General features: G+C 39.9%; 1 protein-coding gene and 1 non-coding gene across 6 annotated transcripts in view; both read right to left on the bottom strand.

The window, feature by feature from the left end:
* The window catches only part of srpk2 (SRSF protein kinase 2), a 70,289-nt gene extending 50,331 nt beyond the window's left edge, over positions 1–19,958 (bottom strand). For all 5 annotated transcript variants that reach the window (XM_087843270.1, XM_087843267.1, XM_087843268.1 and 2 more), the window contains exons 1-2: positions 19,889–19,958; positions 19,612–19,678 (exon numbers count right to left, since the gene is read on the bottom strand). In XM_087843270.1, coding sequence (XP_087699396.1) covers positions 19,612–19,678; positions 19,889–19,904 — 83 coding nt within the window. In that variant the 5' untranslated portion in view covers positions 19,905–19,958. The remainder of the gene's footprint in view (positions 1–19,611; positions 19,679–19,888) is intronic.
* Positions 19,959–21,286: 1,328 nt separating this feature from the next.
* Positions 21,287–21,360, bottom strand: trnat-agu (transfer RNA threonine (anticodon AGU)). The gene has a single exon. It is a non-coding gene; the product is annotated as a tRNA-Thr (tRNA).
* Positions 21,361–27,991: the final 6,631 nt, after the last annotated feature.

Raw genomic sequence — 27,991 nt, 5'->3', positions numbered from 1 at the left:
ACACTGATGGGTGAAACACACAAACTGTAAAGTTTCTTTTTTTTTCCTTCCATAGTTTTTTTTTTTTTTTTGGTAACAGAAAATGACTCATATCTGCAGACCTGACAATGACATCAAAGGTAACTCTAGCTCAAACAACCCTGAGATTCTGGGTTGAATCACCTTTTTTATTTTTAAATAAGCAGTGTAGGACATAAATGACTCAAACATCAAACCAAGTGATATGAATTCATATCATCTGAATAACCTTAGACTTATGTGATCATTTAAAAAAAGCTGTAAATTAACAATGCAGAATTTTAAGATACTTAAATAAGCAAGTCAGGTGAAAGAAATATTGGAAGAATAAAATGAGGTCTAGCGTGGTAATCACAAACGTTATACAGCAGGGCTCGCAATATCGCTAGCCCGACGTCCCGGAGCTAGCGATATCTCCAGTCGGGCAACCAAAATCTATCTCAGCCCCGCCCGTCGGGCTATCATATAGCCTGACCGGCTATCGCTAGCTCCAGGACGTTGGGCTAGCAATTTTGCGAGCCCTGTACAGTAAAGACTATTTTCACAAATGAGAGTCTAGCTCACTCAGAAAAGCAGATCACAAGTTGACCTATTAATACAGGCGATGGCTCTTTGTTACTTAAATTGAAGCCTGACTGATACAGTGTTTAAGAGCAATACAAACGTCAATATTTGGTCAGTGAAAATCTCATATATTGGCTGATGTCTTATCTTTTTTACTTTCAGACACACACAACATAAATAGATTTCTATAACTTTTGTTATGCGTAGATAATATGGATATGTTGCCAAATAATCTTGTTTTACTGTCACGTCATGGCATTTCTCCCATCTCTTCTTGACTTTTTGAATGTTCAGTTATCAGCTATTATATATGCAGATACTGATATCTCACTACATTAGTTGGGCTCTAATTCAAATAATAATCAATATAAACATAATCAATTGGCATCACCAAGTTCAAAATGTCTTTTTTAAGGGTTGCCTGGATCATGTATTCACATATAAGATATGTACTGTTTAAATGGCACAGCAAGCAGTGTCAACAACATAGCATGCACATCACAAATGCAGTAGAATTATTTTAAATCTAAGCCCTGTTCCGAGACATTTGGACTCCTCATGGGTTTGGATCTTGCCTTGAACCGTCCCCCCCCCCCCCCCCCCCCCCCCCTATTTTTCCTCCTGATCATGTCCCATCATGTTTTTTCCAGTGAAGTGAAAAAAAAAAGTGTACAGCTCCTTCCCACTACATGCACACAAACACAGAGCGCAGCACGCTGGTCAGGGCAGAGTGCTTGCAATTCCTCCAAACATACAAAGGTAAGAAACTTGCACTTTCTGTGCCTCATTACCCAGAGAAAATCCAAACACTAGACTGATCTACCTGCTCCTGTACGTTTGTGAATCTGTACTTGCAATTTGTAAGTTATATGGTCATAAATCCCTTAACAGCGCCATGTTATGGGAACAAAACTTAAAACATTAATTTTCTTTTGGTATGAAAGGTTGAAGGTTAGGCTGATGGTTAGGGCTGAGTGTGTAAATGTAATGGTTCAAATAAGGATCCAGGAAACCAATGTAAGTGTGAAGGGATGAAAACAAATCACAAAAAAACCCCACGGCTCTGTGTGGTTTTCTTAGAGCTTATTAACTAAGTGGTGCCTGTTTATTTAATGAGTGAGCAACCTGTGACCTGTCTTCCTGCCCTCAGCTGCCTCACCAGATGGAAATTTAAATAGATTGTATCACATGTGGGGTTGGGTAACACTTAACACCAGGCTCACCCACAAAATGGCTAGCTTCATGTTTTTTAACGCCCTTTTACCACGCTAATTACGGAAAGGACAGGGACAATAACAACACTTATTGAAACAAAGATGCCCGTGTGATCAGTGTACTGCTGCTGCTGCTGCTGCTGAAGGAGAGAACTAACTGGTAAATTTAAGGGGCCCCTTTAAAAAAGAAAAAAACTGAACATTTTTAGTGGTTTTAAGGGTTGAAAGACACTTTATGAATCACACACTCCTCTTGTCCACAAATAAATACTGCATGTTCCACATTTGGTGAGGTAAACAAAAGATAAATGCTATTCAGTGATTTACAGTGTGGCAAAAAAACAGGAGAGGCAGTAGTAGTGTCTACAAAGAATCCATTTACCAAAGACCAAAAACTCAAACATGGATGCCCTCTACTGGACATAACTAGGATTGCAATACTGAGAAGATAACCTGCCGACAACACACTTTTCACTTGATAGCAGGAACTCGTGATGGGATACAAATGGTAAATGGCCTGTATTTATATAGCGCTTTACTAGTCCCTAAGGACCCCAAAGCGCTTTACATATCCAGTCATGCATCCATTCACACACTGGTGATGGCAAGCTACATTGTAGCCACAGCCACCCTGGGGCGCACTGACAGAGGCGAGGCTGCCGGACACTGGCGCCACCGGGCCCTCTGACCACCACCAGTAGGCAACAGGTGAAGTGTCTTGCCCAAGGACACAACGACCAAGACTGTCTAAGCCGGGGCTTGAACCGGCAACCTTCCAATTACAAGGCAAACTCCCAACTCTTGAGCCACAATCGCCCAGGGAACCAGGGAGAAATAAAAGCAGCACTTTGGGAGGCGATGGAAGGATAAACAACCTGTATTGTTAGAAGGCAAGGGGAATAGAAGAAATCAGCTTGGCCTGCGTTTCTAACTCCACAGCGTTGTTATAACAACCATGCACTAGAGAGTGGATGGTTGAATCTATTGAAATGATTATTGCCATAATGTCACTGAAACTGTCAGAGAATAGTGGACAAATGTCTTTGTCAGAAAAAATGTGCCTCACATGACCTATGCAAGGAATTGGAATTATTTAAGAGAGATATGACTTCTGTTTAAACTCAGCCATGTGAAGAATTGACCATGACGCTTCCTGTCATTAGTTACATTTTACTGGCAAGAAGACAAAACCACAAAACCGTTTAACAGATAACTAGCAGCTCTATCTAAGTTACAAGAAGGAACACACTACCAGAAAAAAAATCATTATCTTTTTCACACAATAGCAGCTATGCAACAGTAATAAATAAGATATTAGAAAATATGAGATTTATGACACAAAATTGCTTAAAAAACGTTAGAGCAACATGAACATTAACCAACCTACAATCAAATGAGAAATTAAGCAAGAGGAATATAGCTAAATCAGAATTAAATAGAAAAATAGAAAAAATTGCTGCAAAATATAATAAATCATAAATTAATAACAATTAAGAGGTTATAATATAGTAATTCAAAAATCCCATATATGCTGCTTTCCACACAGACAGAAATACCACATTTAACTAATACATTTGTGCTCGGGAGCAATTCCGATTTACAGGAATATAACCAGAATACAACCAGTTCGCAAACAGTTGAGTCGCCCAAAGTTGTGTTCATTGACAAAGGCCGAGTCAGACTGATGGCAACATGCTGGCAGTCTGTCTGCATTTATAAATTAGAGAACAAATAAGTTATTTGCAAATCAGTTATTTGCAAGTCAGTCCAAGTCAGACTGCAACTGTTTGCACAAAGGTTGCTTCTTATCAGCCGAACCATGCAATTGCCTTGCGATCAAAGGTGACCGCGAGTGTGCATCACCCCCAAGCTCTAGGCAGCCATTCAGTCGCCACGAGTTACAATCGGTAGCAGAATGTGAAAAGGTAAGTGTGTCCAGTCTTGGAAGGTTTTTAATTAAATCATGTTTACATCAGGATGGTGGTGCATGAGATGAGCCCTCTTGTTCACAGTATTGCACGAGTATTTTAATTTATTTAATAAAATATGAACATTTGATGCCCATGTTTCAATACAATATCATCACACAAAATATCACAATACTAAGCTGTGTCTATTCTTTCCTCCACCCCTGCTAAATAGGCTCTTTCAGCTGTACTCGCAGATATACACATACAAAACTGTAGGTTAAATTTCTTACAGTGGAGTGAAGGATAGACTACACTGCCTCCCACCTATTTATTCAATACAACACTGCTAAATACAAGCTATACACTACTATACAGATGCTTATGAAGGTTTTTTGGTGACACACTAAATTAGGACACCAGACTGCTCAGTATGGCCAATTATTCAGTGTTTACAATAGCAACAGAAGTCTTGATCAAAACCCGCTGATGCACAGACTGTGAAGGACACACAAATACACATGAGTATACACACATTCTCCAGAGATGTCGGTTAGTATGCTGAGGCGATACCGGGGCAATCAAATAACCTTGTGGCTAGACTACAAACACAAACAGCGAGTGCACTAGACACAAGCAATTGAATAGCATAGAAATGAGTATTGATTCTGCTCCCTTCTACATACAGGCTACATATTAACTGTAATTATATATCAGGGAATAGAAAAACATTTTATATGTTGTGCTCTCAACCGCATTGTCAGTACGAGCAGCATCTTGGTATCTCATCATCATCGCTTTTGCAGTTTCTTTTAACTGAAGCTGTATCACATTTTCCATGAGGCTTTGGTTTGGCCGTTTCCTATTTTTAAAAAGGGGGCAATTACTTTAAATCACTGTGTGGTTTATGTTGTGCAAAAGCTATCAAGCAAGCACTAAGAAGCCATAGGAGGAGCCAGACTATTCTTTAAAAAAAGGGGGTTGGGCATTAGTTGATCTGCTGTATCTAGGACCACAGGGTTTAACAGACGAAATTCAGCGAAATTCAGGGTTGTGATTTCTGCTGGGGATACTTACTACTACTTACTCGCCAAAATATTCTGCAATTATTCTGCAACCTTTTTTTACTCTAAGACGTCTTTAAGTAACCCATCTAACTAATCAAGTCCAGAGATTTCTTTTTTGTTTTTTAAAATACTGACAAAAATGTTTACGCACTCATCAAAGTTGCCTCCAACTGTAACCTCATACCTTCTGTAATTAAGCAAGCAGAAGGGTTATTTGCAGGGGTGTTTTTTGCGCTGGGTTTTGATTTCCAGGCCAAATACTGCCTGCCCTGTGTGCTTTCTGAGAGTTGTTGGGGCCTGGCTGTAAACAAACTACATACATTTTTATTTATAGTTCCTAAATTGTTACCAGCATGAGAGAGAATAAAAAGCTACACAAAGTCATTAGAACAATTCCGATACATTTTCATGGCTAACCGTGTCAAAACACGGCTCTGAGAAATTAACTATGCCTTGAGAGGCTGTAGAGTGCACAGTATGCAGAACCTGCATTTTAATTTAGCTTGTGAGGAGAAACACCCAAACGGCAGCATATGTTACATTTTTTAAAAAGGGGAAATAAAGCTGTGAACCAGATCAGGTTCTGTCTTCACAAGTCTCATTTTTCATCTAATCTCTAATGAGGTATGTATTTCTCAGACAGAGTACAGTGAGAAATATCACTTTCAGATGTATCTGCATGCAAAAAAAAAGGAGTAAAACAATAATAATCGTAACTTTTAGAGGAAGAAAGAATTTCTGCCATTCATAAGAAGCAGCTCCTCCTTTCCAGTTAGCCAGGAGGTGGCAGTGGAGAGTGACTCTATGCTGTTTCCAACCTCTCCAACTGTGATAAGCTGCTGCCCTCACAGAATTACATGCGCTATTAATGACTTCAGTCTTTACGTGATGACCCACTGGCGAGGAACTGCGGTGCTGGACCTCGCTTTGTGAGCATTACACGAGAGGCTCAAATCCTTGCCTCTGAGCAAATCCTATTTGGACCACACACACTAAAGTTGAGAATCCCTCCTTTTAATTCGCTCTTGTTCTTGTCTCCTTATTAACACTGATCGACTCGGTAGATTTACTCGGATCTTGTGCTTTCCTGGCTAATGTTCCCGGAAAGCAGGAGGAAAATCTTTAAAGAGCTCAAACTCCCACCAGCCAGAAAAACAAAATTCACCCTTTATTCCCCCTGTAGCAAACCACTAGATGAGATGCAGTTCATATAATTACAACCGATTACAGCAGCGGTCAGCTCACAAGTGTTTTGCCTTGCTGTCCCAATCAAAAAAAGCAACAACCCCCCTCCAAAAAAAAAAACTTTAACATGCGGGAGGATCAGAGGCATCGAAACCCAACACACTTTGCTAACTAATAGCAGTTGAAAAGGTGAGTTGAAAGAGTGAGCTGCTTTGCAGGAGTTCCTACTCCAACGCCTACTTCTACATTCAATTATTCTGTCAGCCAGCAATAACAGAACCACTGTGGCCACCGGGGAGTAAATGGTTTCCATTCACACACACACACTACAGAGGAAAGAACCAATATCATATTACAATTCAGTATGTAACAATGAATGACCCGTTGAGACGTCATAGCCAGTCTCTTAGACAGCACAACGCCAAGCAGCACATGACAAGAAATGCGTTTCCATTTTCTACATGACATTCACGTGTTGCCTTATCTTGACCCCAAAACAGATACTGTACATTTAAAAATGGACCTCTTCCAATTTTTAAGTAGTGTGTCAAAGTCTTGAGTCAGCTCCCCCCAAACGTCTTTTTCTTTTTTTCATTAAGCCTTTGTTAAGGTCTTTCAAAGTTGTACTTTTGACCCCTGCAATAGTAGATGGTGGATTTGAACCCAAACCTTCTTGCTGTGAGGCAACAGTGCTGACCGCCTGATTTTGATTTTTAAACAGTCAGTAGCAACAGGTCTGATGGAGTGATGAATCCAGATTTGAAATTTATGGTTCACATCATCAATATGTATGGAAAAAGGCAGAAGCATCACTAAAACATGGCGGAGACTCTGTCATGGTGTGCACTGCATTTCTGCCAGTGATGCAGTGCCATCGGGAAAGTGTCTGATTAGCAAAGGGTTCATTCTTCAGAAGCCTGGAGAATTATTCCTGAAGACTCTTTCAAGAAATTACAAGTAAACTTTCCTAATAGAGCTCAGGCTGTGTTGAAGAATAAAGGTTTTGACTGTGACTTTCCAGTCAAAGTTCCTTTTCCTAGCAAAATATAAAGACATTAAAAAGAAATTATAGAGAAAGAAATTATAGAGTGATGACTCAAGGCTTTTCCTAAGAGCTGTATAGGTAGATGGGCTTGGCCATGATGGACAGTAGGTGATTAATTCTGCTTTAAAAAGAAAAAAAAAGGTAATAACACATTTTAATCTTTTGGCGTAGACTCTGGTTTATACATTCGCCTAACAAAAAGATGCCTGGGTCTCCCAGAAGGAGGCACAAATCTGTTGGGTGTTGCACCAGGAAGGGCATCCAGCACAAACATCTGCCAAATCAACTATGGACAGCTATCTACTTTGGATCCCTTGGGAGTAAGAGAGCAGCTGAAACTAACTTATACAACGTTGATTCTGGAGAAACAGCACAAATATAACTTGTAGAAATGTTTAGCTTATTTTAGAGTTTAGAAATGTGTTAACATAGAATGTAGAATTATTGTAGAGACACTGACACTGCCCTCAATGTAATAAAGGCCTGACTGTGTCATGAACTTAGGAGTAGATTGTAGGAGACCCCTCCCCCAGTTGGACTGTGAAAGGTCTCAACATTTGTAACTGGACAACTGTGGTCTGGAAGGGAGATGGGTTTTATGACCTCTAGGGAGTCACCTACACCCACAGTGTTTTAACTGTCACGCACACTCACGTGCACACACATACATACAGGTATGCGTACACAGTCACACACGAGCACTCACATAGACACAGACACAGAGTTTGCAGCACACCGTGGGGGGGTTTTATGATGGGGACGCCTCTATAAAGCTGGCTGTAACTAAAAGGGGTGAAGATTTTGCAGAGGGACACACCGGCCTCGTCTTCCCTTCTAGAAGTGCATGCTTAAATAAAGATGAATAAAGGTTTTGTGAAATAACTACTGAGTTCTGTCTCTGGATGCCTCGACGAATAAAAGAACAGGGGTAAAACTGATTTTGAAACAAAATACATAAATACAGTATTAATGGAGACAGCCTGTATGTAAATGAAGATACCGGGCTTTCCAGTCTGTGTCTACATTGACCTGTGTGCTGTCTCCCATGTGGCCAGCACAGCAGCTTTTACTAAAACCCTCATTTCCTGCCTGCAGCCACCCTGTGGCATCCTCTAATTCCCCCTCTCACTTTCCTTACTCACTTTCTCCATCCTGGGCTTTTCTGTTGCTACTGGTGGACCAGACACAAGCTCTCCTTTTCACCCTCGCGGTCCCTTTCCCTCCTTGCTTATGCTCTCCCATTATTTTTTTGCTCCACCTCTCTAGCTTTCTGCATGGTTCTCACCATTTCTTTCTCTCCCTGTTTCTACATGCAGCTCACATGCTCAGCTCTCAGCTCCTGTCGCCCAGGCAGGCCAGAGTATTGATGAAGCTGAGCTGTACAAATCTGCCTCCCAGAAGACTGCTCTCTCTCACACATCTATACAACACATTACATACAGGTCATCAACCCACAACTGCTTCCTAAACTCGAATAATTGGACAGCTCTGAGACACACAGCCACTGGGGTTCATCTACAGAGGGATGGTCTCCTGGCATCCCCAGAAAATCAATTAGGTTTATTAACAGGTAGAAAGTCCACTCCATAACTCTTGCTTATTACTTGTAGTATAAATATTGTTTATTATGATAGCAGGCTGATCTTAAATAAGACAAACAGATAATAAATATAAAAATATCTCATATATCAACATTATGGGAAGAAAAAAATCATCTGTTGATATTTTTGAACCTTTAAGCTTTCAACACTATGCATTAAAAGGCTGAATATACACCAAAATAAAATATCATCTGAATCAGTGTTATCCACTATGTTGATTTCTATTATACTATATAGTGTTTACCCACAGACGTGGCTTCTGAGTCTGAAAAGTTAACCTGATGCAGTGCGTTAAACTTGTTTTCTGTTCCACAGTGGTTTAAAGTCCTTTTTCCAGATGAAAATACATTTTGTATTGCATTTGGAGATCAAAGTTCTAGAGTCTGGAGGAAGAATGGAGAGGCTCAGAGTCCAGGGTGTTTGAAGTTCAGTGTGAGTTTGACACAGGTTGTGATGATTTGGGGTCCTCTGCTGCTGGCAGTGATGGTCGCTTCACTGTCTAAAGTCATTGCAGCTGTCAACTGGGAGATTTAAGAGCACTTCACGCTTCCATCTGCTGACAAGCTTTATGGAGATGCCGATTTTCTTTTCCCGCAGGACTTAGCACCTGCATACAGTGCCAAAAATACAACCAAACGGTTTGCTGACCATGTTATTACTTGTTGATTAGCCACCCGACACCCCTGAGCTGAACCCCACTGAGAATCTGTAAAGTATTGTCAAGAGGAAGATGGGAAACATCCAACCCAAAAATACAGACAAGCTGAATAGTGCTATCAGAGTACCCTGGGCTTCAGTAACACCACAAGCAGATCGCCTCCACTCCACACTGATGCAGTAATTTGTGGAAACATGCCAACTAAGTGTAACTGAATCTAATTTTTAGAACATGCATTGGAAATCCATTTTTGATCTAAGGAAACATTCTTGTAATTCGAGATGCTGGATTTCTGATTTTCATGAGCTATGAGCCATAATCATCAAAATTAGAACAAAAAAGATGTTGTCAATCGACTTGTTGTTCCTAGAGTATTTAAAAGTAGAATGGGAGGGAGAGCCTTCAGTTTTCAGGCCCCTCTTCTGTGGAACCAGCTTCCAGTTTGGATTCGGGAGACAGACACTATCTCTTCTATTAAGATTAGGTTTAAAACTTTCCTTTTTGCTAAAGCATATAGTTAGAGCTGGACCAGGTGACCCTGAATCCTCCCTTAGTTATGCTGCAACAGACGTAGGCTGCCGGGGATTCCCATGATGCATTGAGTTTTTCCTTCCAGTCACCTTTCTCACTCACTATGTGTTAATAGACCTCTCTGCATTGAATTGAATTGAATTGAATCTGTTATTAACCTCTGTCTCTCTTCCACATCATGTCTTTATCCTGTTTTCCTTCTCTCTCCCCAACTAGTGGCAGCAGATGGCCGCCCCTCCCTGAGCCTGGTTCTGCCAGAGGTTTCTTCCTGTTAAAAGGGAGTTTTTCCTTCCCACTGTCGCCAAAGTGCTTGCTCATAGGGGGTCATATGATTGTTGGGTTTTTCTCTGTATCTATGAAGTGCCTTGAGTCAACTTTTGTTGTGATTTGGCACTATATAAATAAAATTGAATTGAATTGAATTGAATTTTCACTTTAAGTGTAATGAATAGATTATATGAAAGTTTATCTTTTTGCACTAAATAATAAAACACACACACACCTTTCAAGATATTCTTTTTTTTCCCCAAGATTCACTGGTATGACAAATATCCAAGAAAACCTGAATAACAGCAGCCTGACGTTGGTGAACTTTAATACAAGAACCAGGGTGTGCACTATTAGGCTAGTGGTTAGTCATCTCCTTTCACGCTTGCTATCTAACAATACAAAAATATTTTTTAAAATATTTGAAATAGAAATGAATGTGCATGTTACATATTGCATTTCTACTCTATTTGAGCACTCAAAGCACATTATACTACATGCCTCCTTCATCCATTTACACATGCACTTTTTTATGCCTAAGTGCTTTCTATCTCACACACATTCATATGGATGCACAAGAGAGGAACTTGGGGTTCAGCATCTTGCCTGACAGTGCTAAATCATAACTGAGGCCATGCTTCTTCAGGGATGGGTGGCAAATTTAAGTTCATGTGCACTTTCTTGGCATGCAAACTGGAGCAGCCAGGGATCAAACCAACAACCTTCTGATTAGTAGATGACCTGCTCTACTTCCTGAACTACAGCCACCCATTATGTAAATAATGGTTATTTTTTCATACTTCCATGTTATAACACTGAAATGTAACCTTTCTGTATGCATTACATACTGTATTTAAGTAAACTCCAAGTTCATCTTGTGTTCTTAGACCAGAGAATAAACACTGTACATCCCAAGAAGAATATTAGCATTTAGATTCCTTATTGCCAGTCTGTAAAAACAAAAAAAGTTATGACTACTGAATGCTATTATACTGGAGTCACTTTTCACAGTCAAAAACCTGTAAGCCTTGGTATGCTAATCCAGTTCCACTTAATGAAAGAGGTGATTCACAATGAGCCCAAGCAGCTGAAACTTGCAAAGGCTCGGTCATCCTCTAACAAGCTTACTGGCAATTTCTTTCTATTCTTGGACCTTTATGATGTCATAAAAATGGGGCAGAGTGGCAGTCAATCAGAAGAAAGTTGGTTTAAAGGGAGATGATCTTTATTTATCTTATCTCGGTGAAGCCCCTGAGTTTATCCTGTCTTAAACAAGCTCTTTTTGCTGATAACATGCAAAGTCCGTCTATAGAGTCAGTGAGAAAATGCATGCAGCCAGATCGATTTTAATCCAGGCAACTTTAAGCCGCAGGATACAGTGAAACTGGTGAGTAACAAATGGCAGGCCCAGGGTAAATCAACATGACATCATTATTCAGCAGTCACCAGTTAGGCATCGGCTCTGCACAGCCTTTCTTCCAAACAACTCTCAGCCAATGGTGTTTATTTTAGGCAACGGTCTAGACTTAATAACACAGAGAGAGCTGAACTGAGTAAGCAGGTATAAGTTAAAAAGATTTAAAACAATTACACTAATATTTATTGAGCGATGGTAAATTAGTGTCAGATATTTTTATACTAAATTCTCCAGGTAGCTTGGAAGCAACATCTCAAACATTAATTGCTCCTGTTGCTTACTTTTGAAGATTTGATATTGGGATTTGTCACCTTTTTTCAACAGCAAATTAGGTGCTCAAAGCTAAACTGCGATTTTCAACCATATGAACAGTGTCACTAAAACCTGCTATAAATGTTGCCGTAAGATGGAATCAGTCTACAATCAGTCTAATATCTGTCTGCAATTGAATTGGGCCAAGTTGGCAATTGCATCCAATCTGTCTCTGATAATACAGGAAACAACTGCAGCAAATCATTCAAAATCCCATATCTGTTGCACTCTACATAGACAGAAATGTACATTTCACTTTTACATTTGTGATGAGGAAGCTTCCTGCTCTAAAGGAACACAACCAGAGTGCAACCAGCTGAGTTGTGCTCAATGGCAACGATTAATTCAGACTGATAGCAACACATTGACAGTCTGGCTGCATTTATAAATTAGAAGGCAGTTATTTGCAAACCTTTAACTAACTCACTGAGAGTGATTGCAGTGCACATCAGACTGTAACTGTTGCAAAAAGGTTGCCTTATATCAGGCAACCTGCACAATCCCCTTGCAATCAAGAGTAGTTATGAATGTGCAAACAGCCTGAAATTCTAGGCAACCATTTAATCACCGCAAGCTGCAATCGGTCACAGAACGGGAAAAAATTCTATACAATCACCAGGCAGCCACCGACGTTTTTGTTGATGCAAGGAGGTTGCTTGTCTGTTTTTACTTCTGTGACTGAGCCATTACTTTGACTGAATTAGGAGGCAGTTTGTCAAGCTAAGTGTGTTTTTTTCCGGCTGAGCAGATTTAATTTCATTTTTCTCATCTAACCTTATCACAGAATGGAGAAGCATGTTCATAGTATACCCTGAGTACACATTTATTTAATAAAAGATCAACATTTGGTGTCCATCTATCAATACAATACTGCAACACAAAATATCACGCTATTATCCTGTACTATGCACTTGTATTTGTTTCCCCCACTCCTAGTTATAATGGCTTTATAACGAAAATAATGGGTTTATACTTTAAGAAACTGTGAATTGATTAGACATAAATGGCCTGTATTTATATAGCACTTTACTAGTCCCTAAGGACCCCAAAGCGCTTTACATATCCAGTCATCCACCCATTCACACACACGTGATGGCAGCTACATTGTAGCCACAGCCACCCTGGGGCGCACTGACAGAGGCGAGGCTGCCGGACACTGGCGCCACCGGGCTCTCTGACCACCACCAGTAGGCAACGGGTGAAGTGTCTTGCCCAAGGACACAACAACCGAGACTGTCCAAGCTGGGGCTTGAACCGGCAACCTTCCGATTACAAGGTGAACTCCCAACTCTTGAGCCACGATCGCCCACATATATTACAAGCACTTCACAGATGAATCAATAGTAAGAGTAACAGATCTGCTATAAGAACTTTTTTCTTTTTTAAAGTTATACTACTCCACAATCTGGTAATCTAGACCCTGCACACAAAAAAAGTCCTGCATCTTTGTTCTTTGTTCTCTAACTTGGGCCTGATTTGGGTGAGAAAAAGTCAAATTAGTGAACAAAGTCAATACAAGCAAACTTTCAAGACTCCAAACTTTCAAGACTCCACTATCCATCTTTCTCACGCACAGAAAACCAGTAGTCCAATCAGTCAGGCTAAAAGAAAGGAAAAACTGCTGATAAAAGAAAACAGCAAGATCGGGTTACTCTGTTCATTTGATAACCTGAACCTCAAAGGGCCACAAAAGCAAAATCTAGATGATAAAAACTTGAACTTAGCGTGAACTTTCTTAAGTCTGCAACCAATATGAAAGTATATCCACCTACAGACATCTCACATTTTCACACACACATGCACACACACGCGTAGTCAATACTGTGTTGCGTTAATGGATAAACCCAATAAATAATAGCACTGTGTTCGCATTGGCCAGGCAGGCCTGGTACATGACATGTGGTCAGCACATTGAACAGAAGTGATAAAAGCTTGGAAAAGGCTTTGAAGGCCAGAGTTGTAGCTGCAAGGCCAATACATCGGTTTCTTTGCTCCACAAATATGCTGCGGCGAGCAATTCACTCAAACATGTGACTGAGCCAGTTCTTGTGTTGATGGTCTTTAAACATCAAAGCAACACTGAGCATGTGGTTTCTCACACATCATGGTTCTGTGTGAAAAAAATATGCACATATTTGTTTCTGAGTCAATGAGAAGACAAAAGTCTCAAATGCATTGCTGAATTGCAACATTCCTCCTGTCAGTATCTGATCAATAGTGAAAGACAAACAGCGAGATGGACATCGTCCATTAAAAGACCATAATGAAGTGCAGTAAATAAAGTCTTTAAACAGATAGTTTATACTGCCTTAAAGTTAAATGCATGTATTTTCCTTCTGCTGTCTATGTTTTTTCACATAAATAAGACTTCCACTGTAAGGCTACACTTAACATAGTAACATAACGTGCTAATGCAGCACAAACAAATTGACATGTATTGGTAATCCTGACCAAGTTCACCTAGTTGAGACTGATAGCAAACGAGAGTTGCACCAACGACAACATACAGCTGAAGCTAAGATCTGTCTCATTAGTTTTGCAGGTATTTGATCACAAACATCTTTAAGACCAACATTAATTTATTTAAGAGGACTGACAATGATTCTACTACTTATTTCAGTCTGGATATTATAAGGCTAAGATACAGAAAGGGTCGACTTTGCATCTGATTTGCCAGCGATCATAACTGCCAAAAATAATAAATAAATAAAGACGGCTAACTCATACTGCCCCACAGACTGCCTTATAACTGATAACTGATCTGTGGAAAGTGCAAAAAACACTCCTGTGCATCAAGTGAAACACACACAAGAAAATGCATGAATACATCTCATAATCTCATAATAAAGGCTGTAAGACGTTGCAGTGCAGCTGTTAAGGGACCCTACAAATATTTATGTCAATAATAATAAATAATAATAATTAACACTCTTTTGATTATAAGTATATTTGTCCCTTTTTACTCTTTTTACCACCAGAGAGGGAGACACAAGGCATCTCACTAGCAGCTGAAGAAGTTGGCGTTAACAACACTAATAGCAGTGACCCTGTAGCCACACCAGCTGTCTGTTATCATTAAGGTAGCAGCTAGCAGCTATGGCTAATAATAAAATGATAAGGTTAATGTGGGAGATAAGCAGTAAATGTTATCAGTCTTGCTCATTCGCAATGTTAATAGGCAGTGTTAAACGGACAGAGAGACAGACAACTTAACAAGATAACCCAGTCATCTATTTCTTGAAACTGTCATGTTTCTCTTAAGGACACAGACTGATACAGAGAAAACTCCACCAGCAGCTAGACGGAAACAGTAGTAGTCTATCCAAGCTGCCATAGGCTGAGAGGCGGAGTACACCCTGGACAGGTCACCCCTCTGTCACATCAATAAGACAGAGAGTTAGACGAGGAGTCACACTCATATTCACACCTGTTGGCAATTAAGAATCACCAATTAACCTAATCCCACTAACTCTATGTCTTTGGACTGTGAGAGGAAGCCAGAGTATCCGGGGAGAACATGCAAGCTCCACACAGAAAGGCCAGATGGCAGATTTAAACAGCAGGGCCTTCTTGCTGTAAGGTAACAGTGTTAAATACCATGCTGCCCTGATTGTGGATCACTGTACTGAATACTTGGTCTCAGTTTCAAATTTGGTACAACCATAAACACCTCGTAACCTCACCGCTGGGTCCTTTTTATACAAACCTTCCTGTCCTTGCTTATGTTTCCACTTGAATTAGTTCAAACAAAGGACGCTGTATCTGCTTAAATTTCAAAGACATCAAAGTCAAGTGACAACGCACTGCTTACATAAAAGTAGCACAAATTAAATTTTACTATTTATCTACGTTATTAACGCTCAAGATAAAAGGTGTGTTTGTGAGTGTATGTGGGTTGTTGTGGTTTCTAAACAGAAAAGCCCATCTCAAACGGCAGAAGGCAGAAGATGGGAATGGATGTGGATAAAAGTCCATGAAAACGCCATTTAAACAGGAGTGTAAATCTACCAAAGAGAAACCGAGAGAGAGACTGTGATTGTGCTTGAGAGTCTGTGTATGAGCTTACTTTGATTCAACTGTGACCCTGTCCTGAATAAGCATCTCATTACAGGGATGGATAAATGGTTGTATGAATAAATGGATGGATGCATGTGTGACCTATTTTTTTTAAAAACACCACGTGAGAGAAAGAGCACAAGATCAAGAGACAGACAGTGAGATAAAGACATAACTGCTTCTGATAGACGTCAGGGATCAAACAGTTTACATTTATATATTTTAATTTCACTCTGACACTTTGTTTGCTGACTCACTTTAATACCTTCTAATATTTCCTTGTTTTATTTCGCTTTCAAATATTTTCCTTTAGCAAAATCTGTTCTCATTTTATTAATATTTATGGTAATCTTGCTCTTTTTATTAACATTTGTACTTAATCAGCTCCATTTTTTTCAACAGAGCTCCTTCTTTCGTTTAGTTTTTATCTTACTAAAACAATTTAGCTCTTAATTAAGACAGAAGCTTCTCAGTCAAGATAGGAAATTGCTCATCTACCTCTGCTCCAGTACCCTATTGCAGCGGTCCCCAACCTTTTTTGCGCCACGGACCGGTTTATGCCCGACAATATTTTCACGGACCGGCCTTTAAGGTGTTGCGGATAAATACAAGAAAATAAAACTAGTACAAAAAAAAAAAGAAGATTTATTCATAACACACGTGAAAAGACCCAGGAAAACCGAGTTAACGATAACAAAATAACGCTAAAAACCGATAAAAACCCTGAAAACTATACATTTCACACCTGAGCCTCAACTCTCGCGGCCCGGTACCAAATGACTCACGGACCGTTACCGGTCCGTGGCCCGGGGGTTGGGGACCGCTGCCCTATTGCATCCACACAGGCTCCACTATGGGACCTCTCTTATTTACACATGCTTTCCCTCGGCTCGATTTTTAAAAAATATAAGACTGCATCGTGCTGTTATGCAGATGACACACAACCTTACCTACTCGTTTCACAGAGAATGTAATGTTGGTTGAAGAACCTGTTCAGCTGTGTGGAGAACGTCAGATCCTAGATGCCAATAAATATCATTCAGATGAATGATAAGAAAAGTGAAGTGATCATTTTTGGACCAGCTTAGTTTCCAGTATCAGCTCTACTCTTGGTCTTCTGTGTGCTAATTTTCAAAATCAGCTTACAGATCTACGTCTTTTATTGATAGTTTATTGAATTTTAATAAACAAGAGAAAAAAGGTTGTGAAAGGCAGCTTTTACCATCTTAGATATATTGCAAAAGTAAAGTCATTGTTATCCCCAGTAGACCTCAGCACAATAATCCATGCATTTATTATTTCTCGACTGGACAACTATAATGCAGAACATCTTTTCTGGCTCTCTGATTACTAGTGAAAAAAAGAGGTGTTTCTACATTTTTACTCTTTGTTTTTTAAGCCATTAATGGGTTAGCCCCACATTACATTTCTGATCTGCTTATAACACATTCTGCCTCCAGACTTTGGAATAATATCCCATTTCAAATCATATCTATAATAATCTGAATTTAAAGACTCATGTTTTTTTTAATCCTTGCTTTTAGTTCGTTCAAAGGTTTTTTTTAAATGGTGTGTAAAGTCCATGTTTATTTTATTCCTATGTTTATCCTTGCCATGTAATTCCCAGTGTTTATTTCCCTATTGACTCTTTGTTCCTCTAATATATTCCTGTATAGTGCAATCTGATGATATCAAATGCAAAGCACTTTGTGTCATTTCCTGTTATTTAGGCTGTTGTGCTCATACATTTTTTTTTCTTTTTTGGCTGTTGTACTAAAGGAATGTGCTGCCCTACACCATCATCAAGCTGCAGTGTATACTGTCAAAACTGTTCTATATTTTATAAAGCTTGTTATCAATCATTCACCCTGATAGAGAATATAAACTGTGGAACTGATGACCTGTATGATAAACTACATCAGTGAAAATAATTTCACCATGTCAGCTTTTTTTAAAATCAGAAATGATCAGAAATGCAAAAACCTACTGTAAGCGTGTAAAAATACATGCTTTTCACACTTTTACAACTGAAGTTTAATAAAGAAGCGCTGGCAGTAAATCAGTCAATAATAGCACGCCAGATTCAGGAACTGGCACCTGCGTAATCTAATATGTAACCATAAACTGAAGCACAGATGTGCCAAAACATGTTTGAGGCACACTTAACACTTCACATAGTGTGATCAAAAATTAACCACATTTAATCAAGTGTCAGGGTTTCTTGATCGCCAAGTATTGAAAGTATTACATAACTGCAGCATCTCTAAAGGGATATTCTACAGGTCAGAGTGCAAAGGGACTCAGCTAAATTCTTTTTTTTTTTAAATAAATAGTTTGTTTATATATTGTGTTTCTTCCAGGTATCAATGCCATAAAAGTGTAGTTGATTTAGAAATTCATTTAGAAACATAAAAGTAACTCATTTAGAAATTTATATCACATAATGAAGGTATTTTTGAGGGGAACACATTACATTAAAAAAAACAAAACAACTGCTGTCACATCTGTTAGTGAGCTGATAATAGCCAAATATTTTTTAATAACTGATGCATTGTCTGAGCAGTTTATTGAGCAAATATTTTGTTGTTGTAGTATCTCAAATGTTGTAATATACTGCTTTTATGTTCTTATATTTGGGGGGATCTACTGAATTTTGAGGAATATTATTGTTGATTAGCCTCCAAAAAAATGCTAGCTAAAATGCTAGCTACAGAGAGGAGGGGTTCTTTTCAGGGTTTTTTTTGTTGTTGTTGTGTGTGTGTGGGGGGAGGGGTAGTTTAGGTCATTTTACCATTAGCCACTACATTACATTTTGCAGCATTTAAAGGGCAAAGGCGAACCAGCATCCATTACAGGACACCTGTAGGGCCATTGCACGAGTCATGTTTTATTTACAAGACAATTGTGGAGTCAGTTCTCTATTTTTTTGGAACATCTGCCATTTTATAAACGTCTATCTGGTTTCACTATGACTGTCCAGGTGTTTGGGACATTCCAGCACATTCCAGCCACCAGCAGCCACCCTGGGGTGTCTGCACCGTTGGTATCACCTAATTGATGTCTTCTTCGGCTGCTGGTGACGTCGCTCCAATAGCGTTACGCCATGAAGAAAGCCCCCCACTCTCTCCACTCCAATTCACATGCACTTTACGCAGCCACTGCGCTGCTGGCACGCCAGCCTCGGCTGCAACTACTCACGCCGGCAAAATCACGCCGAACTGCTCGTGCACCCATACTGTAAAGCTGCCTGGCAAAACCAGGAAACAACGCACCGGGAGAGCCAAGAAAAGTTACATAACACCATGCCAGAGACTCCCCACACGGGTTAGGCGATGTAAGTGGGCGTTTACTCCGTGCCAGTCTGGTGCTGCCATCGCTAAAAATAAAACGGAAATGAGCCGTGACATCTGTCAATCCTCGCTTTGAAACCTTAGTTTTAAAAAAAATCTACCAAGAAACCATCTGTGCTGGAAGCTCAGGCATGCAAAATAAACTACACGAGTATGTGCAGGCTGTAAGCGGTGCAGGACCCAGTCGTTTTGGGGGAATCAGGTGGAGACCCGGGGATCACACCGTCCACATATAATGTAAGTGGTAAGTCGAAACACTCCACGGGACCCCGCCTGTGGATGAAAATACCAGCCCGTGCCATATGTCCACGGTCATACCACCGACGCACCGGCAGCAGCGCTTGTGTCACACAGAGAGGGACCCGCTGTCAGTAAACAAACACTTCACGTCCACACTTCCCCGCTGCCGCCCCGCTTACCTGCGATGGTGACCCGCTTTATCCTTCTTCCCCTTCGGCCTCCTCTTTCTAGCTTGGATGGCCATCACTGCCGGTCCGAGGTTACATTCATTCACAGGCACAGACGAGTCCGGGGAAGGGTGTAGGAGGAAAGGTGGCGATGGGGAAGAGAGAACAATCACACATCATCAACGAGGCTGGATGGCGTTTAGCATACCCTCAAGGGCTACGTACACCCATAACTTCCGCCACCAGGAGCGGGTTAGCGTAGCTAAGTTGGAGGATGAGTTATACGCACCTTTCCTGGAGCTCATGTTTCCTCCTCTTCCCTCAGCAGGAGCGGGCAGCACGGCGGCAGCAGCAGCAGCCAGGTCCCCCTGAGTGTCTCAGAATCACTCTCTCACTCACACTAACCCCTCTGCCGATGGATGACACGCACGCCCTCTGTCGTTTCAAATAGGGGTCTGCAAGCAGACCTACGCGGACCAGCGACACACAAAATACTCTGGGTGTAACAGCATCTTATTTTGGAGTTGTTTTTTTTTCTCAGGAACAGAAAAATAAATAAATAAATAAATAAATAAATGCAATTTAAAAGGGAAAATATATTTATTAGAACTGTATAAGCTTCTGTGTAATACACACTGGTAGTGATGGTGTTCATTCAGGGAATAATGTTAAATGATTGGAATGAGGAGCTGAACCGAACTGCTGGTAGTTCATAAAAATACAGCACATAAGCAGACATCTCATTTGAAAAAAAAAACCTTCATAATGTACTTGCTATGTTATTGCGTGTTCACATGCTAGTACGAGGTGTCGGCTGCATTTGTGTATGATTGTTGTTACAGTCTATGTTCTCCTCTTGGCCAGATCACTCTTTAAAGAAGAGATTGATTCTTTTATTTTTATTTTTTTAAAAAAGGACGGATTCCAACCCACTTTAATGGATCCCAACCCAGGTAAAGTGGGTTGTAATCCATGTTAATCCATGATGCGACTGGTGACGGTGGACACCATGAACTCACTGTCATGTTCAGGGAATCAGTTTGAGATTATTTCAGACAGGTCCATCCCTTTATGAGGGATCAGGTCGGGAACAATATTCAAGTATGCTGATATTAAAGTAAAGCATGGTTGGTACCAAGTGGCCCAAAGTGTTCTAGGAAAATATCCCCTACTGTTACACCATCACCATCAGCCTGAGCCATAACATTTTGTCAGTCTTCTGTCGCTCAATCACAGTGAGCTTATGGGAATTTTAGCCTCAGTTTCCTACATTCCGCTGACAGGAGTGGCACCGGTAGTAATCTTCAGCTGGTGTAGCTCATCTGCTTCAAGGTTCAACATGTTGTGTGTTCAGAGATACTCTTCTGCATGTCTTGGTTGTAGTGAGTAATAATTTAAATTACTCTTGCCTACCTATTAGCTCAAAGCAGTTGGCCATTCTCCTTTCACCTCTGACACCAACGGTCACTGGATATTTCTTCTTTTTATGGATCATTCTCCGTAAACCCTACAGATGATTTGTGGGAATATTAATATTTTCCAAAATCAGCTGTGATCACATGATTTGGTGAATTAAACTGTTTCATACGCTCTGCATGCTCCGTGACATCAGCCCTCTGTGTTTGTTAACAAAGAGGTGCTTTAATGACACCGCTGCAGCATGAAGCTTTCTCCTGGCGCGCCGAAAAGGCACCGCTGGGATTCGAACCCAGGATCTCCTGTTTACTAGACAGGCGCTTTAACCAACTAAGCCACGGCGCCGCTGTGCAACATGTCGTAGCCGCAATGGCACAGCGATCAATGTAGGCAATATTGCCGAAAAAAAATAGAGTTCAATTTAAAACTAGCTGTGCCATAAAACAATACACAGCCAGAGATGCTGCAAAAAACACAGAGGTTATAACTAAAATGCATTTAAGAGCCGTTAAATTTACATTTTACACATTAGTGCAGGACTCAGTGCTAAAGGCGTACTAAGCATACAGTGGACCACCTTTACAGGCTACACAACAAAATGAAGGACAAACTAGCCACTTCAAGCCACACCATGCACCATACAGTGATACACTCATACATGGATAGTGCACTGTAGCCACAGCAGTAAACGTGGAAAAAAACATATCTTAAGGCAGGAAACACTCAGGTGAGACACTTTCTCTCGTGGATTGATGAACTCACCAAACACCGGGGCCGTTGTCCGTGGTGAGCGCAGAATGTGTTCATCACTACTTCCGGTAGGGTCATGCTTAAAATTCTGATTAGTGGGCACAGTGATCTTCTTGGACAGTTCTGGACCGCCAAAGGCCGCCCATAACGCCCACCACTGAATTGTGATGCTTGATGATGATGTTCAGCTGATACTAAGAAGCCCAAAGCGTGGCAAGAGAATATGACGCACCATAACACCAGGCACGTGAAGAGGGGGGGGCTAGAGGGGCTTGAGCACCCGCCCCTTTCCTGATGGGTGCCCAAAGTGCCCTTTTGTTGAGGCAACTTTTTTTTAAAAAAAATATTATTATTTTTTTTTTTATGTGTGTGGGCGTGCGGAGTCCTGTCTGTGCCCCTCAACAATAATATTTAACTATTAATCACAGTTTTGCTAAATAAAAGGATCTGGCTTGCATCAGTCACATGATCGCATTTAACCAATGATCGCCCTTGACGGCAGAACGCGCTGGTTACGAGCCGGGAACGAGCTCACAAAGAGCACGCGCATTTTTTGCGGTCCGGAGCTGTAAGAGAAACACAAATTAACTCAGAGACACAGACCGATGCGACAAAACCAGTAAGTAGGTGTACAGCGTACACTGTAGTGTGTAGCACACAGGAGTATTAGCTTATTATGTACACGTTGGTCAGCTGTCTTGTTGCAACTGACGAACTGAAACAAATGAGCGTGCTGTGTGTGCGACAGCGCGACAAACATTACCTGTCCTTTTATTAACTGCACAGGTAGTGCTGGTCATAGCTGCTGGCTACCTGTGTAAGGCTGTCATGGGTCTGTAGCTCTGTCACCGTTTTAGGGAACATATTTAGTTTTAAAGTTACCGGGCTTTTCCTGCCTTTCTGGGGAGATTATATTTCACTAAAAAACGATCTAATATGCATGTCCACATAATTATGCATTATTATAATTACAACATATTAAAAAACACACGCTGTATTTTAAAGAACATACATTAAGAAGCAGATTATATTAGATTTATATTTTAAATAAGACAAAATTTGGATTTTATAGCAGTAAAATTATTGTATCTCTACAGTTTAAAAATGTAATAAGCTTTGCCCTGCACAGAGTGGATCGTGAAACAAATGGAATAATCATAAATACATTATTTCATATTAATTACTTCCCCCTCCTCATTGCTTTATTATTGTAGCTCTAGTAATAAATAATAATGTAAGGATTCTGGATCAGCACCGTGATGCCCATAGTATATACAGTATTCTGAAGAAGGTCTAAAATGTCCTTGTGTGTGCGTGCATGTGTGTGTTTTATTTAGATGAATTTTAAAAAAAAAATTACTCATGATATAACATTGTCCAGACATGGCTGGTAAGGACATGAGGAGGAAACAGTAGAGCTGTGCGAGGCTACTAAAGGCAGTGCTATAACATTTTTCTGTCATCATTTTATTATAGATTAAGTGCAAGAGTTGTTAGGTGTGGATAATTAGATTATAGTTTATTGCAATAGCAAGTTGTGCCTTGTTCTCAGATAGACAGCAAGTGGAGAGTGATATATGAGATGATGGGATGGAAGGAAGAAGAGAAGCAAAGAGTGATTCACAGGCAGAGCCTAAATTATTTCTCACAGTTTTTTGTTGCCTTATGGTTCCAAGCGCTGTCACCAATCTTTGCATTTTGTTATTATCTCATGACACTTGTTTAATCAGCTACCATCTCTCCTATGGACTTTTTAATGTCTACAGTCTCAGATCAACACAGCCCTGCCCTTCCCATATTAGATTCTTGATGAATGTGTGTTGTTGTTATTCAGCCTGATTCAATGTGCCCCTTTTTAACTTTGAGCACCTGCCCCTTTAAACCTCTCTGCACGGCCCTGCATAACACAACCAGCAGCAGCCTTAACTGCCGATACAAGACACGATGGCTCCTTGCTTTTATGTTGTTCTGACCCTAACCATCTGAATGTGACAGCAGAAATGGAGACTCGTCAGACAAAGCAACATTTTACAATCTTCTGGCTCATTTTGTTGAACTCATGTAAAAAAAAAAAATGTAACCCCCCCCCCCCCCCCAAAAAAAAACAAAAAACCCCAAACAAAACACTACATTTTGGGAAATATTTGTGGGTGTTTTCTTGTTTGTTTGTTTTTGTGCTATTATATATACAGAAAGCATAATAGTGTGAAAACAGGAATGGCTGTGGGTGTAAGATGGTTGGATTTGTGCGCTTTAAGATCTCCGGCATTGAGGTAAACTGAATTTTAAAAAACAAAAACATGAAGCTATAAAACATTTTGACTACTGAAAATATAACAACACATGACCCTTGAGATCATTTTAAAATGACTAATTATCATCAACAACAACAACATGATTTCTCCAAATTGTAAACGAGCCACATGGTTAACTTGTCACTAATATCAAAATAAGTCTTTAAAGGAAGTCAAAACCAGGATAATAGTTTAAAATGCCACCCAATGTGACATTCATTCATTGTTATCATGTAATTGGCTGATTACATATTTGTGTCAATGAGCAACTGAAGAAGTGTACCTAATGCAGTGGTCGGTGACTGTATGGTGCACCTTACTGTTTGCTAATGTCACAAAACATTGCATGTGATAGGCTGCTATGTTTCTTTAGGACATATCAATATGTAACTGTGCTTCTTGCCATCAAACTGCTTTTATCTTTGCCTCCCATTTAGAATGAATGAAATTACAATTATTTCTGTTTTTATTGTTAAAAGAAAAAAATAGGTAATATAGGTAAATCCTAATTACAACACAAAAATATTTTAGAAAGAAAAGCAAACTTAAATGATACTTTGCACAGTATCTATAAAAGGCGCGTAAACTGAGTAAAAAGATGCCCACAGTGAGTTTCAATCTGTCTGCCGTCAGAAAGCAACATGGTCACATTACTTTCAAATCCAGGTTCACTTCCTGCTGTGCCACAATGCAAGCTCAAATCCTTTCCCCCTCCACAAACAAAAGCCTTCTGCCATTTTCCACAGTCTTTCATGCTTCTATCTCATCCAGAATCACAGGCTCTGTCTGTGACCTATCATTATGGGATTAATTCTTCAGCTCCCTGTAGTTACTCACTGTTTTAATATAAGCGGAGAGGAACTGACTTAAGCAACATGATGTGAGGATATGTGACCTTACAGCCACAGGTCACAGTGGGGTAAAAATATAACAGATCTTCCTCGTCTGTCAGTTAAATCTTTCAGTCTTTGACCTACGGTGGCCCCTAGAGACAAAGCACGTACAAACTCCAAAACACTTGCAAACTCCAAAACACATGCAAACTCCAAAACACTTGCAAACTCCAAAACACATGCAAACTCCAAAACACTTGCAAACTCCAAAACACATGCAAACTCCAAAACACTTGCAAACTCCAAAACACATGCAAACTCCAAAACACATGCAAACTCCAAAACACTTGCAAACCCCAAAGCACATGCAAATTCCAAAACACAACGGAAGTGCTCCAGGACGCTAGGGGCAGTGTTGAGCTTTTGTTACCTAGTAACTACACAAGCCAGGAAGTACCAATGACCGGATTTGGGGTCTGCAGCCTTAAAGGCCGCATTTTAAGGCCGATTACGTCACAGCGACACAACCAAGGCTGTCCCAATTCAAAGGCTGCTCGAAATGCAGCCCTCAAATGCGTCCTTAATTTCCCTGAATTTTAAGGATGGGTCGGTGTAGCCTTCATGGCCCGACATATCCCTGATTTCATAGCGCGGCTGTGGTGTGGATAATTTTGCCGAAAAAAACGGCGGAAGCGGAGCCGCCTAAGAGTAAACTTTCAGAAGTAAGTACTGAATATTATGTCACTTATTTATGCGCAAATGTTTTTATAATGAAGAACATTAAAACATTACTGTTGGCCACATGTCGGGAAAGTTATGTGACATTAGCGATGTTTGTACTAACTTGGTTTTAAAGCCTTTACTTCAAAATATACGCCGTTCAATAGTTGACTTTAATCTTACAGAGAATGTCATGATTTTATGGATAATTAAAGTCAGTCATATATCCACAAACACAACAAGCTGAAAGTCAGTGATGCTGCTCGGTTTGCAGTCCTGAATATCACAGCACAAGCAGGATTCACTGCACTGTTAATGTTAGCTATGTTATATTGCTGCCTCTGTTCGGTGGTGTCGAGCCAAACGGACTTTAACGTGTGTTTGAACGAGCTGACGGTTCACTCGTTAAGCTGAAAGAAAGATGCTTTAATCACAGGAGTCACACATGTGTCCACTTTACCATCTGGGAACTCTTCTTGTTTCGTAATAACACAATCCTCCTTCTTTTGTGCTGTTTTGTAGCAGTGTATACACCTGAGACTGTCAGCTGTCTGTCTGTCCTGCACTCTCTCTCTTTTTCTTTCTCTCTGATTGTGGAATAAAAGTATGAACATGTATTTATAAGTTACACTTGTGTTTGAATCCTGCAGCTTATCACACATTTGATTTCCATGTGTGACAACTGCAAGTGTCCAGAGTGAGGACAGATTGAGGGACCCACTGCTGCACATCATCTGTGAGGCTTTGCACCCCTGATGATCCACCAGGACAAACTCAGCAGTGTGTGAGGAAGAGGAGGTGGAAGAGCCAGCAGCAGCAGACAGATGGAGAGAATAGACAAACTGTTCCCTGTTTGTTAAGGACTGCTAGGAAAGTTTAACATAACCAATTGTCTGTCCTGAATCAGTCTTATTAGGTAATGTTCAAATAATTTTATCATTCCAGTGTTTGCAGTGTGGGAGAAAGTACTCGGGCCTTCAAGTTACACACTATGAAAGGCAGAAACAAGTTTAATATTCAGAAACCTAAAGTATGTATCAGCAGCTGAATGGACCTAAAAATAAATGTTTGTTTTAGTTCTATGAAGTTGTGAATATTTTGGATTAGTAGCACTGCTGTGTTTGTTGCATCATATTGCTGTAATTGTTTATATGCTTTATATATTCTGGCAGACGTTACAGGAGTCTGTCTGCTCGGACTACAAGACTTAAAAACAGTTTTTACCACCAAGCCGTACGACACCTCAACCACAACACTTAAACACACACAACACAGCACTCAGAAGCTACCCTGCAGCTTCACAAGTACTCTGTTTAATCTGCACTGGTCACTTCACTTTATTGTCATTGATATTTATATTTAAAGTGCAATACTGTAATTTTCTGCTGCTCATTCCTGTGCAATATCCCATCTGCCCTCCTGTCATATTTCTTTTCAAGATTTTCTTATTTAATCACTAGTGTACATATATTTATATTTATAGATACATATATATTTAGTCATCTTTTCTCTTTTACCATGTCTCTCTAATATTTAGCTCCTTACTATTTTTATATTTTTATATTTTATTTTATTATATTTTCTGTACTGTATCATGCTGCTGAGTGACTGCTGCTCGTCAAACACATTTCATTGCAATGTTGACCCTGTGCTAACTTGCATATGACAAATAAAACTTGAAACTTGAAACTTGGAGGTAAGTTGATCTATAGTGTTACATCATATTCTATAAGGATGTTATGTGTTTGTATACTTTCTGCCCAGTTTGACCCATTTAGCAGAAGTCAGCCTGTTTAAGGCTCTGATATCTATTCTGTATGACCTAAAGCAGTTATGACATGGTCTGATTTTCTAACCCAATAAAGGAATATTCAATATATCAGTCTACTCTTCATTTGATCAGAAACAGTTATCACAGCTCATATAATTTCTTTTTACACATGTATGTAAGCAATGAGCCAAATTTAGTAATGCCAACATACTGAAGGAACAACATTTCTCTCTTATATATGATACACCTATATATGCACTGTCAAAGATAGATCTGTACTGAGGCTCAGTATTTGACACAGAGTTCATGTTCACTGCTGTAATAGCTAATAATGATTAATATAATAACTATAATATTGGCCATATTATATTTACATAACCAAAGTGATATGACTTTAGTCTCATGAACAACATTAGCTAATTGTTATTTACTAACTAATCTTAAATGACTGTTCAGTACAGAAATGAAGCCCAAAAATCATGTTTTACTGTCCTGTGGTCTCAGCCTCAGAAACTTATCAAATCACACAAAGCTCTTGTAGAAACAAACAAACAAATGAACAAAATATGTTTTCCTTCATTTCTGTCAAACAAAGTTGTATGACACGT

This window comes from Neolamprologus brichardi, chromosome 7 (assembly GCF_056152115.1).
Source record: "Neolamprologus brichardi isolate AB-2024 chromosome 7, ASM5615211v1, whole genome shotgun sequence".
Taxonomy (NCBI): Eukaryota; Metazoa; Chordata; class Actinopteri; order Cichliformes; family Cichlidae; genus Neolamprologus; species Neolamprologus brichardi.
Note: the sequence above shows the minus strand (reverse complement) of the source record. Positions and strands in the feature narration are given on the sequence as shown.